Source organism: Tursiops truncatus, chromosome 7 (assembly GCF_011762595.2).
Source record: "Tursiops truncatus isolate mTurTru1 chromosome 7, mTurTru1.mat.Y, whole genome shotgun sequence".
Lineage (NCBI taxonomy): Eukaryota > Metazoa > Chordata > Mammalia > Artiodactyla > Delphinidae > Tursiops > Tursiops truncatus.
In genome coordinates, this window is record NC_047040.1 from 28,942,774 (window position 1) to 28,960,291 (window position 17,518).

The following is a 17,518-nucleotide window of genomic DNA, read 5'->3' on the forward strand; positions in this document are numbered from 1 at the left end:
CCAGGGTAAATGCCCAGTAGTGGGATTGCTGGATCATATGGTAGTTCTGTTTTTAGTTTTTTAATGAACCTCCATACTGTTCTCCATAGTGGCTGTATCAATGTACATTCCCACCAACAGTGCAACAGGGTTCCCTTTTCTTCACACCTTCTCCAGCATTTATTGTTTATAGATTTTTTGATGGTGGCCATTCTGACCAGTGTGAGGTGATACCTCATTGTAGTTTTGATTTGCATTTCTGTAATGATTAGTGATGTTGAGCATCCTTTCATGTGTTTGTTGGCAATCTGTATATCTTCTTTGGAGAATGTCTATTTAGGTCTTCTGCCCATTTTTGGATTGGGTTGTTTGTTTCTTTGATATTGACCGCATGAGCTGCTTGTATATTTTGGAGATTAATCCTTTGTTAGTTGCTTCATTTGAAAATATTTTCTCCCATTCTGAGGGTTGTCTTTTCGTCTTGTTTATGGTTTCCTTTGCTGTGCAAAAGCTTTTAAGTTTCATTAAGTCCCATTTGTTTATTTTTGTTTTTATTTCCATTTCTCTAGGAGGTGGGCCAAAAAGGATTGCGCTGTGATTTATGTCATAGAGTGTTCTGCCTATGTTTTCCTCTAAGAGTTAGATAGTGTCTGGCCTTACATTTAGGTCTTTCATCCATTTTGAGTTTATTTTTGTGTATGGTGTTAGGGAATGTTCTAATTTCATTCTTTTACATGTAGCTGTCCAGTTTGCCCAGCACTACTTATAGAAGAGGCTGTCTTTTCTCCGTTGTATATTCTCGCCTCCTTTATCAAAAATAAGGTGACCATATGTGTGTGGGTTTATCTCTGGGCTTTCTGTCCTGTTCCATTGATCTCTATTTCTGTTTTTGTGCCAGTACCATACTGTCTTGATTACTGTAGCTTTGTAGTATAGTTTGAAATCCAGGAGCCTGATCCCACCAGCTCCATTTTCCTTTCTCAAGATAGCTTTGGCTATTCGGGGTCTTTTGTGTTTCCATACAAATTGTGAAGTTTTTTACTCTAGTTCTGTGAAAAATGCCATTGGTAGTTTGATAGGGATTGCATTGACTCTATAGATTGCTTTGGGTAGTATAGTCATTTTCACAATATTGATTCTTCCAATCCAAGAACATGGTATATCTCTCCATCTGTTTGTATCATCTTTAATTTCTTTCATCAGTGTCTTATAGTTTTCTGCATACAGGTCTTTTGTCTCCTTAGGTAGGTTTATTCCTAGATATTTTATTCTTTTTGTTGCAATGGTAAATGGGAGTGTTTTCTTAATTTCTCTTTCATATTTTTCATCATTAGTGTATAGGAATGCAAGAGATTTCTGTTCATTAATTTTGTATCCTGCTGCTTTACCAAATTCATTGATTAGCACTAGTAGTTTTCTGGTAGCATCTTGAGGATTCTCTATGTATAGTATCATGTCATCTGCAAATAGTGACAGCTTTACCTCTTTTCTATGTTGGATTCCTTTTATTTCTTTTTCTTCTCTGATTGCTGTGGCTAAAACTTCCAAAACTATGTTGAATAATAGTGGTGAGAGTGGACAACCTTGTCTTGTTCCTCCTTGATCTTAGAGGAAATGGTTTCAGTTTTCACCATTGAGAACGATGTTGGCTATGGGTTTGTCCTATATGGCCTTTATTATGTTGAGGTAAGTTCCCTCTATGCCTACTGGAGGGTTTTTATCATTAATGGGTGTTGAATTTTGTTGAAAGCTTTCTCTGCATCTATTGAGATGATCATATGGTTTTTCTCCTTCAATTTGTTAATATAGTTTATCACATTGGTTGGTTTGCGTATATTGAAGAATCCTTGCATTCCTGGGATAAATCCCACTTGATCGTGGTGTATGATTCTCTTAATGTGCTGTTGGATGCTGTTTGCTATTATTTTGTTGAGGATTTTTACATCTATGTTCATCAGAGATATTGGCCTGTAGTTTTCTTTCTTTGTGACATCTTTGTCTGGTTTTGGTATCAGGGTGATGGTGTCCTCGTAGAATGTGTTTGGGAGTGTTTCTCCCTCTGCTACATTTTGGAAGCGTTTGAGAAGGATAGGTGTTAGCTCTTCTCTAAATATTTGATAGACTTCACCTGTGAAACCATCTGGTCCTGGGCTTTTGTTTGTTGGAAGATTTTCAATCAGAGTCTCAATTTCAGTGCTTGTGATTGGTCTGTTTATATTTTCTACTTCTTCCTGGTTCAGTATTGGAAGGTTGTGCTTTTCTAAGAATTTGTCCATTTCTTCCAGGTTGTCCATTTTATTGGCATAGAGTTGCTTGTAGTAATCTCTCATGATCCTTTGTATTTCTGCAGTGTAAGTTGTTACTTCTCCTTTTTCATTTCTAATTCTATTGAACTGAGTCTTCTTCCTTTTTTTCTTGATGAGTCTGGCTAATGTTTTATCAATTTTATCTTCTCAAAGAACCAGTTTTTAGTTTTATTGATCTTTGCTATTATTTTCTTTGTTTATTTTTCATTTATTTCTCATCTCATATTTATGATTTCTTTCCTTCTGCTAACTTTGGGGATTTTTTTGTTCTTCTCTCTCTAATTGTTTTAGGTTTAAGGTTAGGTTGTTTATTTGAGATGTTTCTTGTTTCTTGAGGTAGGATTGTATCCTGTAAACTTCCCTCTTAGAACTGCTTTTGCTGCATCCCATAGGTTTTGGGTCATCGTATTTTCATTGTCATCTGTTTCTACATATTTTTTGATTTCCTCTTTGATTTCTTCAGTGATCTCTTGGGTTTTTAGTAGTGTATTGTTTAGCCTCCATGTGTTTCTATTTTTTACAGATTTTTTCCTGTAATTGATATCTGGTCTCATGACGGTGTAGTCGGAAATGATACTTGATACGGTTTCAATTTTCTTAAATTTACCAAGGCTTGATTTGTGACCCAAGGTATGATCTATCCTGGAGAATGTTCCTTGAGCACTTGAAAAGAAAGTGTATCCTGTTGTTTTCAGTTGGAATGTCCTATAAATATCAATTAAGTCCATCGTGTTTAATGTATCATTTAAAGCTTGTGTTTCCTTATTTATTTTCATTTTGGATGATCTGTCCATTGGTGAAAGTGAGGTATTAAAGTCCCCTACTCTGATTGTGTTACTGTCGATTTCCCCTTTTATGGCTGTTATTATTTGCCTCATGTATTGAGGTGCTCCTATGTTGGGTGCATAAATATTTACAATTGTTATATCTTCTTCTTGGATTGATCCCTTGATCATTATGTAGTGTCCTTCTTTGTCTCTTTTAATAGTCTTTATTTTACAGTCTATTTTGTCTGATATGAGAATTGCTACTCCAGCTTTCTTTTGATTTCCATTTGCATGGAATATGTTTTTCCATCCCCTCACTTTCAGTCTGTATGTGTCCCTAGGTCTGAAGTGGGTCTCTTGTAGACAGCATATACATGGGTCTTGTTTTTGTATCCATTCAGCCAGTCTATGTCTTTTGGTTGGAGCATTTAATCCATTTACATTTAAACTAATTATCAATATGTATGTTCCTATTACCATTTTCTCAATTGTTTTGGGTTTGTTATTGTAGATCTTTTCCTTCTCTGTGTTTCCTGCCTAGAGAAGTTCCTTTAGCATTTGTTGTAAAGCTGGTTTGGTGGTGCTGAATTCTCTTAGCTTTTGCTTGTCTGAAAAGCTTTTGATTTCTCTGTCAAATCTGAATGAGATCCTTGCTGGGTAGAGTAATCTTGGTTGTCGGTTTTTCTCTTTTATCACTTTAAATGTGTCCTGCCACTCCCTTCTGGCTTGCAGAGTTTCTGCTGGAAGATCAGCTGTTAACCTATGGGGATTCCCTTGTGTGTTATTTGTTGTTTTTCACTTGTGGCTTTTAATATTTTTTCTTTGTATTTAATTTTTGACCGTTTGATTAATACGTGTCTTGGCGTGTCTCTCCTTGGTTTTATCCTGTATGGGACTCTCTGTTCTTCCTGGACTTGATTGACTATTTCCTTTCCCATATTAGGGAAGTTTTCAACTATAATCTCTTCAAATATTTTCTCAGCCCCTTTCTTTTTCTCTTCTTCTTCTGGGACCCCTATAATTCAAATGTTGGTGCATTTAATGTTGTCCCAGAGGTCTCTGAGACTGTCCTCAATTCTTTTCATTCTTTTTTTTTTTATACTGCTCTGTGGTAGTTATTTCCACTCTTTTATCTTCTAGGTCACTTATCCGTTCTTCTGCCTCATTTATTCTGCTATTGATTCCTTCTAGAGAATTTTTAATTTCATTTATTGTATTGTTCATCATTGTTTGTTTGCTCTTTAGTTCTTCTAGGTCCTTCTTAAACATTTCTTGTATTTTCTGCATTCTATTTCTAAGATTTTGGATCATCTTTACTATCATTTCTCTGAATTCTTTTTCAGGTAGACTGCCTATTTCCTCTTCATTTGTTTGGTCTGATGGGTTTTTACCTTGCTCCTTCATCTGCTGTGTGTTTCTCTCTCTTCTGATTTTGCTTAACTTACTGTGTTTGGGGTCACCTTTTCACAGGCTTCAGGTTCATAGTTCCCGTTGTTTTTGGTGTCTGCCCCCAGTGGCTAAGGTTGGTTCAGTGGGTTGTGTAGGCTTCCTGGTGGAGGGGACTGGTGCCTGTGTTCTAGTGGATGAGGCTAGATCTTGTCTTTCTGGTGGGCAGGACCATGTCCGGGGGTGTGTTTTGGCGTGTCTGTGACCTTATTATGATTTTAGGCAGCCTCTCTGCTGATGGCTGGGGTTGTGTTCCTGTCTTGCTAGTTGTTTGGCATAGGGTGTCTAGCACTGTAGCTTTCTGGTCGTTGAGTGGAGCTGGGTCTTAGCGTTGAGATGGAGATCTCTGGGAGAGCTTTCGCCGTTTTATATTATGTGGACCCAGGAGGTCTCTGGTGGGCCAGTGTCCTAAACTCGGCTCTCCCAACTCAGAGGCACAGGCCTGGCACCTGGCCAGAGCACCAAGACCCTATCAGCCATACAGCAGGGAAAATCTGCAATCTGTTCCTCTAAGATCAGGAACAAGACAAGGATGCCTCCTCTTAACTACTTCTATTCATATAGTACGGAAGTCCTTTTTGGACAGAAAGATCTTATTCCTGGATTGTCATAATGACTTGATGATGATCAGTTAACCACAATTTGACTTATTCAGGAAGTCTGGAGGGCAGTCCTGTAACAGTTATATCCTAGGGCAAGTTATTGAACTTCTCTGTATATCAATTCCTCATCTTCTTCAACTGTTTTATAAAAATGTTAGCCACCCCTCTTTAGATTTATGGTTTTCAGTAACACTGTCTTGATCTCTCAAGAATGATGGTGCTGATAAAGAATTCAAAGACGTAATCACAAGAATGCTTGCCAGGCTTGGGAGAAGAAAGGAGGAACTCAGTGAGAACTTCAACGAAGACCTCTGAATGCAAAGGCCATACTGCCTGTGGTTTATCTTCCCATATTTCTGTAGGTCAGAAATCCAGCTTGGCCTGGCTAGGTTCTCTCCTCAGAGTATCATAAGACTTCTTGCTATGGTAGGCCTGAAGTCCTATTTCCTTGTTTGCTATCAGCCAGAACCACTCTTAGCTCCTAGAGGCTGCCCACATTCCTTGCCCTGCAGTCTTCTTTATCTCCAGTTCAGAAACCACCTAGTCTAATTCTAAACATCATGTACTTCCTAGAATTTAAAAAAATAATGATGCTAGTTTGATTCAAGAGGGGTGCAGTTACATTTCATACCATGTCAAAGATTCGGTTTACTTTTTTCTGAAAGAACTTGAAGGGTAAAGATAGTTGCTTGTACATATATTGCTAGATACCCAGCACAGGCTAGGCAAGTGGTAAATGCAGAATAAAAGGATGGAACACATACATTACGGAGTGGTAATTTCAAATGAAGTCCTATCTCAAGAATACTGTTGTCCTGTATGTTCTCAGGATATGGAAAGGAAAAGAAAGAGGTTTTGTACTGCCATGACTTATACTTTGCTTCTTACTGTCTCAAATCCCCATGTGCCTCTTTTGGACAGGCAGGATTCTTAGTACCTGCTCTGTTGCTTTCTTACAGGTCCTTACTGCTCAGGTCTGACCAGATTAACTTCTGGATTAGTTTTCTAGCTGCTGCCATTACCAATTGCCACAAGTTTATATCACCCTTATTTATCTTTATAAATTATTATCTTACAGCTCTGTAGGTTAGAAGTCCAACACAGGTCTCACTGGGGCCAAAATCAAGATGGGGGCTGTGCTCTGTTGCTTTCTGGAGGCTCAAGGGGAGAATCCATTTCCTTGTCTTTTCCAGCTTTCAGCTTTGCCCACATTCCTTGCCTCCTGACCCCATTCCTTCATCATCAGAGCTGTTGAGTCCTTCACCTGCTGCCATCTCTCTGGTTTTCTCTTTTAATTCCCTCTTCCACTTTTGAAGACCCTTGTGGTGACATTGGGCCTACCCAGATAAATCAGAGTAATCTCCCTATCTTTAGATCAGTCGATCAGCAAATTAATTCCATCCACAACCTTAACTCCCCTTTGTCTTTGAACCTAACATATTCACAAGTCCTGGGGATGAGGTGTAGATATCTGGGGAGGGCCATCCATTATTCTGCCTACTAGAGACTCTTTAAATTGACAGCTCAGCTTGACCTTCTTTTCAGCCTAAAAAGCAGATATGGCGAAGAGCCTGGGCTCTGGAGTCAGGCTACTTGGGTTCAGATTTTGGCTTTGCCTCTTTTTGATGAGTATCTCATCTGGTAGTGGGGATAAGAATGGTACTGTCTTTATATAGAGTTCTCGTGAGGATGTTAACTTTAAAAAGGAAATACCTACAAAAAGAACTTCCTGGCTTAGATCTTCTTCCTCAAAGCTGTTGAGATGAAGGACGGAGAAAAGAAAGAAGGGAGGAAGGGAGGGAGGGAGGGAGGGAAAGAAAGAGAGGAGGCAGTGGGCAGTACTAAGTGTGCCTTCAGGACAGGACAGAGTCGTGCAAGTCAAATACTAAATTCCCTGCAGGCTGTATTGCTTTTTCTTGTACCAGTGACATCAAGTACTTGCTTTTAAGGAAAATTTATCACTGTTTTATAGTAAATCAAATCCCCTTTCAATGGAACTCTAAGGGATTATCCAAGTATCTTTCTCATACCAAATCAGAGCCTAAAATAAGTGGTTATAGTTAGAATTACTATTATTCAACACATTATTGGATTAGATCATTTTCTACTGTACTTTTCCCTTTTTTTTTTCATTTTACCTTTGTTGTGTTTTGCTTCATTTCCTTGAGGTTCTATCCTGCATGTGTACCTGTTTATGAAATGAACACAAAAGGTGTGTGGAGAAATGTTGGGATCAGGGGATAGGGCTGGTTTTTGTTTGTTTGTTGTTTGTTTGTTTGTTTGGGGAATGAACAAATACAGGGAAATTCTGCACTGAACAGGAAACCTTGCTAACCCGAGCAGGACAGCTTGCTAATATCCCAACAAGAGTTTTGGACTGTGAGGGTTATCTCAGGCCTCAGGGGATCCTGGGAACATTCTCCCAGGTAGGAGGGTGGCCAGTTTCTAGAAGAGGATCTGAGGGAGGATGTACACCCAGAGCTAAGAATGACTGCTGTCTGAGGTGCTGACTTCACTGGGACTCCAGCCAGAACCTGAGATTGTATGTAGGCTTTGGGGATATGGAAATGGCCACTCTATTAGTTATAAGTACAGAACTCTAATTCAGACTGATGTTAGCTTCCAAAGGTATTTATTAGCTCTAATAACTAAGAAGAATAGAAATGGATTTGCCTTTTGGCTTGGCTGGGTCCAGGTTCTCAGATGTATTTCAACAGGACTAGAAACTCTCTCTTCCTTTCTACCCCCTGGCCCCATTTTTCTCTGTTGACTTCGTTCTCAAGCAGGCTCTTTCCCACATGGCCATATGGACACCAGCAGCTCCGGGCTTCAGTATTAGTATCTTAGCCCCAGTGGAAAGAGAGCTTCTCTCTTCCAATAGTTTCAGCAAATGTCCCAGAGCTGGCTGTCATTGACTTTTGTGGGTCACATGACTGTCAGTAAAGCAGATCACTGTGGCCATAAAACTTCAGCCTTAGGAGGAGGGTCAGGCCCATACAATTGAGAACGCAGAAGAGTTGCTGTCCTGGGCAAGATCAAGTTGGTGGTGTCAGAAGAAGGGGGAAGGAGTGAAAACAACCACTGCATCAGCTCTGAGGCTGACAAAGGCACTCAGCGGTGGACGTCGGGTACCAAGAAACAGTTCAAAAGAGTGGGCTTATAGATCTGCCTGGGTTCTCACCCCATGGCTGCCACTCACTGGCTGTGTGACCCAAGCCTCAGTGTCCTTATTTAGCACATGCATACAAAAGGGGTGCAAAGATTTACCATGGAAGGCAGCTGAGGATATTATTGGGGTGAGATTGGGGAAATAGCTAGCACATGCCTGCATATGATACCATCCTTAATAAACATGAGCTTTTTCTCGACTTGAATATAGAGTGTCTATATAGACCTGCAGGTATCACAGGCAGCATTTCTGGGCTTCCACTGTAAAGCTTAGGACTGAAATCTGGGTGTTGAAATGTTAGAGTTTCATCATTCAATGGTACAGGCTAATCATTCTTTATTTACCCTATACGGGCATGACACGTCATTTCCAACACACTTTTACATTCATTTCTTCTTTAATAATGACAATTTCGATAATAATAGTTAATAGTCATCGAGATCTTACCATGTGCCAGAGAATTTTCTAAGCACTTTACATAGATCATCTCATTTAATCCTCACAACCAATCTATGAAGTAAGTGCTGTAATTATCCCCATTTTATTGAGGAGGAATTAAGGTACAGAGAGGTTAAGGTGCTCAGAGTCATACAGCTATTGGAAGAGCTGGGATTTGAACCCAAGCAGTCTGACTCCTGAGCTCACCTTCTCTACACACCTTATTTCTCAACACACATGCACTGCTTCTCTTTAAGGTAGGGCTAATTGTTTTCTAAGGGGTGATGGAAGTTAAGTTATTTACCCAAATCTCTCTAATATCCGTGTTATTTTTATGTTTCCTAGGTGTTTTTCCAGGTCTGACCATCTTGCCCTCCATATGAAGAGACATATCTAAAAAACCTAAAGGCCACAGTTGCCATGGCGCAGGCCATTGTCCGAAGGAAATGCCATGAGGCAGGGGGCTGGACTTCAGGCGGGGACCCATTGCCTCGCAGAAGAAAGTTCTCACTTATTAAACCTCTGTGTACACACACGCACAGACACACACAGACACGCATACACGCACTCACACATAGACACACAACACACGCGCACACACACACTGTCATGCACTCAGCTATATTTAAAATATATACGTCTATTCTTTATGCCTTGCCCTAGCCAGATGGTAGAAGACGAAGAAGAAGGAAACCAGGTGAACTCAGCAAGGCAGTCTGGCTGCTTACTTCAGCACTATTGGAATTATTTCCCGCTGTTGCCAATGGAAATCAAAGAAAATGGATATGACTTCTCTGCAGGTGGACGGCAGTAAGAGGGGCTTATTTAACTTGCTTCTCAGTGCAACTTGATAGGAGAATACAACGTCTTAAAGTTGCATATGTGTAGCACTAATGTTTCTTTTTAAATAGTTGGGGGAAAATGACCTAGAAAACCAAATTGCAGTTTGGTAGCCAAAATTAACTCTTGGTTTATTTGTCCTTTGTGTGTGAAAAGTCCTACTATTCCGTGCGTCCGACTTCCTCACAGAACTGTTGATCAGTTTTGGTTCTTCTTAGTACTATTGAGATCTATCCAGTTGATACCAACGGCCTTAGTGGCGGCAGACTCTGGAATAACTCCTTACACCTTTCTGGCCTGCATTTCTCTAGACTTCACTCTCCAGGGAGGAGTTTTCTTTTCTTACTTTTTGACTCTCTTGCACACCATATGCACTAGGGATTCTGGAAACTTCTAGCATGACTGCAAAGTGGCCAAGAGAATAAAGTCCTTGATGATAAATCACAGTATATCCCTTGAGCCTCACCTTATTGCCAGTGCTAGATTTTTTCTTTTTAATCTCTGTTTTTTGCTAACGAAAACTTGAAAAGCTTATTTGGAAGCTTAAATGTTTTATCTTTTCTCCATGGACTAAAACTCTCCAGGACTCTCTCTCGGCACCTGGATGTCCAGCTCTCGAAGCAGCCAATCAGATGGGACATCACACTTTTCTCATCCCCCTTGAGGCATCCTGACCTCAGCTTACAGTGATCAACCCTGTGCTGTATGTCATTGCTAACCTATAACCAGTTTCAGCATAGATGTTGCTAGTCTCAAAGGGCAGCTGCATATTTAACCTAACTCTGGGTTACGACCTGACAAAAAGCCAAAAATATCACTCTTTCCAGGAGTGGGGAGAACAGAGGATGCCTCCCAAGTCTAGTGACTTCAAAAACCATCACCCTTTCTTCCTCTCTCATACCCACTGAGTCGTATCACCCCACTTGTTAAAACACACAGTTCGAAATGCCATTGTGGGAATGAAGGGTGGACATTTAAAGAAAGGGTTGAGATATTTCTCTCATGCTCTGTCTAAAAAGAGAGACATATTTCTGATTTTTTTTTTTTTTTTTGGCTAGGCCCACCATGACTTGTGACCTAGAGCACCCGGGATCAACAGAGGCCTCACTCTTACTCTGCAAGCTGACGCCGAGGGGGTTACATGCCTCACTTTCCATCCCACACACACAATCCAATATCGGCCTCCATCTACCCGCATTCTTAGCTAGCTGGCACTGGCCTCAACTCCAAAGACTGCCTTTAGGACCATTAAATGGCCTATGCAAGCAAGCGGGGTGGTTTTAGGGCAGATTGTATATTTTGTATATTCTGGGACCATCCCTTCAAGACACGTCTAAAAAAACAAAAATGGCATTTGGTCCACCCATGGTTGCTGCTCCTTCATCCAGCTGGCTCCCCTCCTGCCCTCCTTGACTGTTTGACTCATTGACTGTTAAAATGCCACCCCATACCTATTTGGGATGCAAAAGTGAAGTCTTTGAAGGAAATAATAATGTAAGAAACACAGATACATTTATGACAGCAACCTTCAAGATCCTTGGCATTTGGTTTCTCAGCTTTCTGCAAACTTTGATTTCACTGACATGTTGAAACTACTCGTCTGAGGGCAAAGGAGCCTCCTTATCACAAATGCTGTAGCTGCCAATTGGACACTTGGGGCATTCTGAGGTCCGGCCCTTAAAGTTTTCTTTCCCTTTTTCCTTTTTTCAATTTAGACCAAAAAAAAGAAAAAAAAAGAAAAAAAAAAAAGAAAAATGAAACAAAAAAAAAAAAACAGCAAAAAAAAAAGAAAATCCACCCTAAACACACATACACACAAAATCTGCCCATTTGCCAGAGGCAATTATGTATATGTTAGTAGGAGGGTATTTTAAAAAATCAGTTTTATTCCAAAGATTTAAAACTAGACATGACTTAGAAACCGTTTCTGGAGCACTGCTTGCTGACAATCTCATAGTTCTCGACTGCATTCGAGTGCATTTGTAGCCAGTCCATCAGGGCGGACCATGGGATTATATTTGAATGTGTGGTGCATCCTTTCTCAATGAAGGATGTGTGAGGGACCTTGTCCCTCAGCTGTATTAGACTGTAGCGCCTCCAGTCAGTGCACTAGATGAAACTTTAGACACCCCAGGTTTTGTTGGTTCGTTGATTTCCCTTTCTAGAGCAGCCTCCAGCATGACTGCACGCACACACCAGTGATGGCGTTAGCCATGGCTGCCACGATTTACAAACGTTCTCTGCCCAGCTGGAGTTGCTCTTGCCTCTCGAAATGCTATTATTATTAAGGGTTTATAATACTTAATTTAATTTTTGAACTGACCAATGCAAGGCTCTATTAAAAAAAAAGTTTAAAAAAAATGCAAAAGAGTAATCATTGCTTGCTCGCTTCCCGTTGTCATCTGTGGTCTTGAAAAGATCTCATTTGAACGTGGCAGAACGAAGGGCATTTGGTCTTCATCAGCGTCTGAAATGTTCGGCAGTTTCTCTCTCTTCTGTATCAGTGAGGTCCTTTGTAATCTGCTCCTGACCTTTCTCTGAGCAGGGTGCACTGAACCTCGATGGTGGGGCTGGCTTGCTTGCTTCAGGTATTTGTTGACTGTGAGAACTGGCCTGAGAATTTGGTGGGCGCTAAGTGTATGGCTTTGAAACTGTTCTTCTCTAGCCCGATTGACACCTCTGAATGATAACCAGTCCTGTCCGTGGTGGGTGGGGTGGGGGGCAAGTAGCCCCAATCATTTTGGAAATGGATTTGTGATCAAGTGTCCATCATCTCTGAAACGGCAGAGATGGTTGCAAAGAGCCTGCTGGCGTGAACAGGCTTTCCAAGAAATAACCTGAAGCTGGTTTGCTTCCAAGAGGACAGGTTATTTAGAACAGTGCTTTAACGGACCTTTGAAATACAGTAAACCGCTTTCTCATTTAAATTGTTACCGCCCAACATTCCAGGGGATCTCAAATTTGAAAGGAAAAACCTGGCACGGTGTTTCTTGAGGTTGTCCTCTCAAGCTCGGTTTATCCAGGGTTCAGAGTTTGACGTATAGGAAAAGAGTGTTTCGAAGCCATTGACAGTTTTCTTTATTTCAGTTTGTGCTTCTTTCTCCTACCACACGGCTGTAAGTCAAAGATGTGGAAACCTGAAATTATAATGCTGCTCCTGGCTACTGGCCTCCTGCCCCATTGATGGTTCATTGCCCAGCTTAATGCCTGGTGGTGATGAGTATTATGTCCCGAAAAAGAGATGTTTGGATTCCATGACAGAGCTGCATTTTATAAAAATATCGGAGACCCCCAGAATGAACTTCATGCTGACCATTTCCCTCTCCTCTCTGTGCTCTCCCTTGCAAAGCCCTTCAAGTATCCCCTGTCCTCCTCCCCTCCTGCACCTCTTGTGCCCTTTTCACATCTTTGATTGCCTGATGATAACAGGGTAAAAAAAGACGGCCAACCTCACGCATGATTAGCAGAACTGATACCTATGTTTTAAAAACTCTTCTTTGAATCTAGAAGCCAGAGAAGATTTTCTTTTTAAGGATCTCAGTTTGAGATAAGCTTCCAGATTAGCCATGTCTATTTGCATCAAAGGGGAAATAAATGGGACTTTCAGGGTGGCTCAGCCAGTGCGTTCAGAACATTCTGCCTATAGCTCCAACTCCTGAATTCTACGGCAAAGTCAAAAGAAATGAACTCAAATGGCAAGAAGAACAAATCTTAGTGATTAGTTTTATTGGTTCAAAATGGTTTCCTCTATGGAAGTCACTTCATAAAATCTAAAATATAGTGCAAAGTGCTTTTGGCTTTTCTTTTGCATGAGTTGGTTTTAGGAGAAGGAAGAAGGTTGGGAAAGTCAGAGATGCAACATATTTAACTACAGAAATCAGGTTCATTGTTTCTTTTTGAAAAAAATCTTATGAGGGCCAGCATTTCTGGCCGCAGTTTTGCACCCAGATCTTTGCCAAAGTGAAAATTCGTTAAGTAGAACCTGGTTGAAATCTACTTGCGGAAGCGTCCTCTGGCATCTTCCGGAAGTGGCCACTGCCAAGTGTGGGGTGGAGGGAGGAGGAGAGAATTTGCATTCCGGGTCTGGATTACATTTCGGTAAACATGGTGATATCTCAGTTTGAAAAGGGGCTGGCCTGAGTATACATCGATGCCTCTTTGATGGCCTACTTTCCTCAATGAGGATCTTTGGGAAGACTTGAGACGGAACAACGAAAATGTGTCAAAGGAAGCAAAAACTGCTTGTAAATGCGAGATCCCATGACGAACTGCCTGAGGCTTCAGGGTTTTCTCTTGCTTTTAACACTGGCTTAAATCTCCTCTGTTGATTCCTAATAGATCCTGGAAAAGGGAAAAATAAAGCTGCAATTAACTTTCTTCCGTGCACCCTTCTAGTATAGTACTGTCTTCTTCAGGTGTTTTGCATTTACGTATAAGTCCTCGGGAAACAGGTATCAAAAACGGAGAGAGAAATCCTAGGCCGTCACTTCACAAATATCCCAAACGAGATACTCTTTTCGAACAGGGCTCCCTCTCAGCAGTCACGAGGGAAGGTTGATGCGTTCTTTGTTGGGGACTGTTTATACAATTTTTTTCAACTGTGAGCTTTGGAATCGTAAACTGCTTTGACTCCAGCTTCTGTCTACTGCCATAAAATGCACCCCACGTCAGAATAATGAGGGTGGTATGCGTGCACGCAGCTAGACACGTGTGCACGTGTACCTAATGTACCTTCGCAGAAGGAAAACAGTTAGGCTACTGACGTTTACGAGGAGTAGCCACCAGTGCCTAATATCTTTTGGGGGGGATGGATGCTTATAATTGCCAGTATATTGAAAACACACTGGGAGTTCCACGTAGAGGGGAGGGGCTGAGGGTGGGGAGAGGGGACATTTTAATCCTAGGCCTTTGGACCTGAGGCAGAATGATTTCTGCAAATCTAGGTCCCGAAAGGCTTTGGGGCTCACTGGCTGGTCCTCAACCTTTTTGTTTTTGTTTTTCTCCGCATGCATTTTCTATCTAAACCCAGATTTAGTTGAGTTTCTTGATCTTTCACTTCTGCTTCATTCCAGGGAGGAAAAATACACCTGTTACGGCCAAGATCTCCTTGCTAACACAGAGGCAAAAATAAATGTTTAATGTTTTTGAATCCTCCCCCTTCCTTTCCATAAATGCCCCCCAAACTCCTTCTCTCCTGTCACCCTCTCCCTCCTCCTACCATGCAACCTCCCAGCCACTGCCACTTTTCTTTCAACTCTCTATCATGCTCGTAACAGTTGCTTGAAGAACTTTATTTTTGCACTGTACGTTTTCTTTTTGCCAGACGTGTCTAACAAGTGTGTTTGGAGAGACCTACTCCCAGCCCTACCCCTCCCACACCTCCCTCGGTCACATGCTCTCTCTCAGGCCTTCTCTGGTATTTATAATATATCACAGAAGTACCCAGTCTTATAGCCCTCGGTTATGCCTTTTTTTGACATTTTATTTTTTTTAAGCTTTTTATATATATATATAAATATATTACTTTGTCAAGTTTTTTTGCTGTACAAAAGTCTTAAGATTTAAAACTATTATTTGTATTATATGATGGTGGTATGTTAATGTTACAAAATTATTAATGAAGAAAAAATTTATTTTTGTTACTGGTCTGTTTCATAATTCTTTTTTAAATTGGTATATTGTAAGATATCTATGCAAAAAATGTTATGTGACGCATTTTTATTTAAGAATGTAATATGTGTAATAAACAGTAGAATGTGTTTGGCCTTGGAATGCCTTACTGTATTTCTCCTTAGCTTATCTCACCAGGGAGAAAAAAAAGTCCTCAGAGAGATCCAAACGGGTCCTTATATACCTCAGGAGAACTTTCTTTCTCAGAGAGAAAAAGGGGAGGCAGGAGATTGTATTAGGTATTTTTCTTCATTTGGGAGGCTGTTGGGGGTGTGTGTGTGTGTGTGTGTGTGTGTGTGTGTGTGTGTGTGTATTTTATGGTTTCAGTGAGGTAGCTCAGAGCCCAGATAAGAAGGAACACTAAAGACAGTTTATTTCTTTAAGGGGGGGTAGAGAGCAAATGGTTGGACGTTATGAAAAGCAATATTTTCGAACGAGGTGGGTTGTGGGATGTCATTTGTTCAGGGGGTTAGGAGCAGCTTATTGAAAGCAGTTTATTTGGTGAGAGAAGGGGAAGGTTTGTTCTGGGATAGCAGCTTTGGAAAGGGCAACTTGAAGCGCTTGGTGCAGGAGAGAAGAAGGCAAATGTGAGAAGGAATAATGGAGGTGAGGTGTTGAGGAATCAATTTATAGGAGTTTGGTGACAAGGTGGGGAAGAGAAGGCTAACCAGAGGCAGAGCCATGTGGGTGGCTAGGCGTAAGTACGAGAAGGTAGATGCAGATCTAAGCAGCCGCAAACACTGACAAGAGGGAGGTGGAAGGCCTAGGGAGAATTCTCAGAACTGAAAAGAACACTTACTAAAATCTTCTCTTCCCCACACGACTTCCAGGAAAGAACATCCAAGTAAGCAGAAAGGTAGAGAACCTAACTGCTGTTACAATCCCAGCACCCCTTGCAGGGCGAATCTCCGAGAAAAGTGCTATCATTAACTGGGAGCAACAAACGAACACATTTGTCACCTACACTGGACACAGTGCTACTCAAGCTTTCTTTTCACGCTTTGGACTTAGGGAAACGGATGCAGTGGTGAATCACTTCTATCCCTCCTCAGACAAATGTGACGAGAAACTTTTCGATCAATTTTCACATTAAAGATCGTGACTATGGTGACCAAACTTGCTGCCTGGGCACATGCATATCTCTGAACAGGAAAACGGGTGTGAGGAGTGTTGCAGGGGACTGGGAAGGGAGGCTGAATGCTTGTGGCCTCACCCTAATAAAACTTAAGGGAAAGAGAACAGTAGATGCGTCAGGGGCCAGGAAAATGGTTTTGAAAGTTGTAAAGATCTGCGGCCACATCTTTCAAGTAAGCAAGTGAGCTGGGCAAAAGGGCAACCTAAAGCCAGCTGACAAGAAGCTACAGGCTCCAGTGGGAAGAGAACCAGCCCTGGAGTCCACAGCCCCACCTCCTGGTCCCTGGTCATTTAGTAGGTCCATGCCTAGCGGAGTAATTTAACCATCTCATAACCAAAGTCATTGGCTTAGAAATTTCTTTGTGCGAGGAAGGATAAGATAGTTTTGCAGTGTTACTTAGAGCATGGCTTATTTTTCCGTAAGAATAAGCCTGACATGTCAAAGCATATCAAATTGAACATTTTAGGTGGGGGACAACCTACACCCTGCTGAGATGATAAGAGGGGAAGCTGGTAAGTCTAATATTTTTGCCATAAGAAAAGGAGATGGTTTACATAAGTGAATATTCTAGATGACTGAAGCTTCCACATTTAGAGACATAACTTTTGTTTAAAATATGTCTAAAAATACATTACCCACTTCACAATTTTTCTAGCATCCGTTTTTGCCGTGTAACATAATTCAGGGATGATTCCAGACTGTCAGGTTGTCTGACCCCCAAACTAAATGACTCCAGTCTTTACCCCGAGTGACTCTACTTCCTCTGCTGTGTCCTCCCTGTTTGCGAGTTGCAAGTTCTTTGTGTTGCCTTCTAGCAATATTTATCTCCTCGTCAACTCACAGATCAGAGAAGCAAGCTTGGCCACTTAGTAAGTGCAAAATGTAAGTATAATTCTAGTTCAACAGGCAGTAGTCAGAAAGTGTAACCTGGGTAAACCTAGGGGAGTAAAGTGCATAGGCTTTGTGACAGCTCTAATCTGAGGTTATGTATCCGACTGGAAATTCTGTGCTAATGGAAAGGAACCTTGTAAAAAGCAGAGCTCGGTGGAATTGATAAATAATTTATTATAGCTAGATCATCTTCCACTTAGGATTATAGGTTTAGAAGGGAAGATCATTAAAACTTTTAACTGAAATGAGATTTTGAGGTGACTGGTGAATGATGA

The 17,518-nt window shown here is 41.1% G+C and overlaps 1 protein-coding gene across 6 annotated transcripts in view; it reads left to right on the forward strand.

Moving 5' to 3' along the window:
- KLF7 (KLF transcription factor 7) overlaps window positions 1–15,306 on the forward strand; it is a 123,438-nt gene extending 108,132 nt beyond the window's left edge. For 3 of the 6 annotated variants that reach the window (XM_073807347.1, XM_073807348.1, XM_033859844.2), the window contains one exon: window positions 9,053–15,306. In XM_073807347.1, the coding sequence (XP_073663448.1) occupies window positions 9,053–9,104 (52 nt within the window). In that variant the 3' untranslated portion in view covers window positions 9,105–15,306. The remainder of the gene's footprint in view (window positions 1–9,052) is intronic. The other 3 variants (XR_012332990.1, XR_012332991.1, XR_012332992.1) reach the window with 3 other exon arrangements.
- Window positions 15,307–17,518: the final 2,212 nt, after the last annotated feature.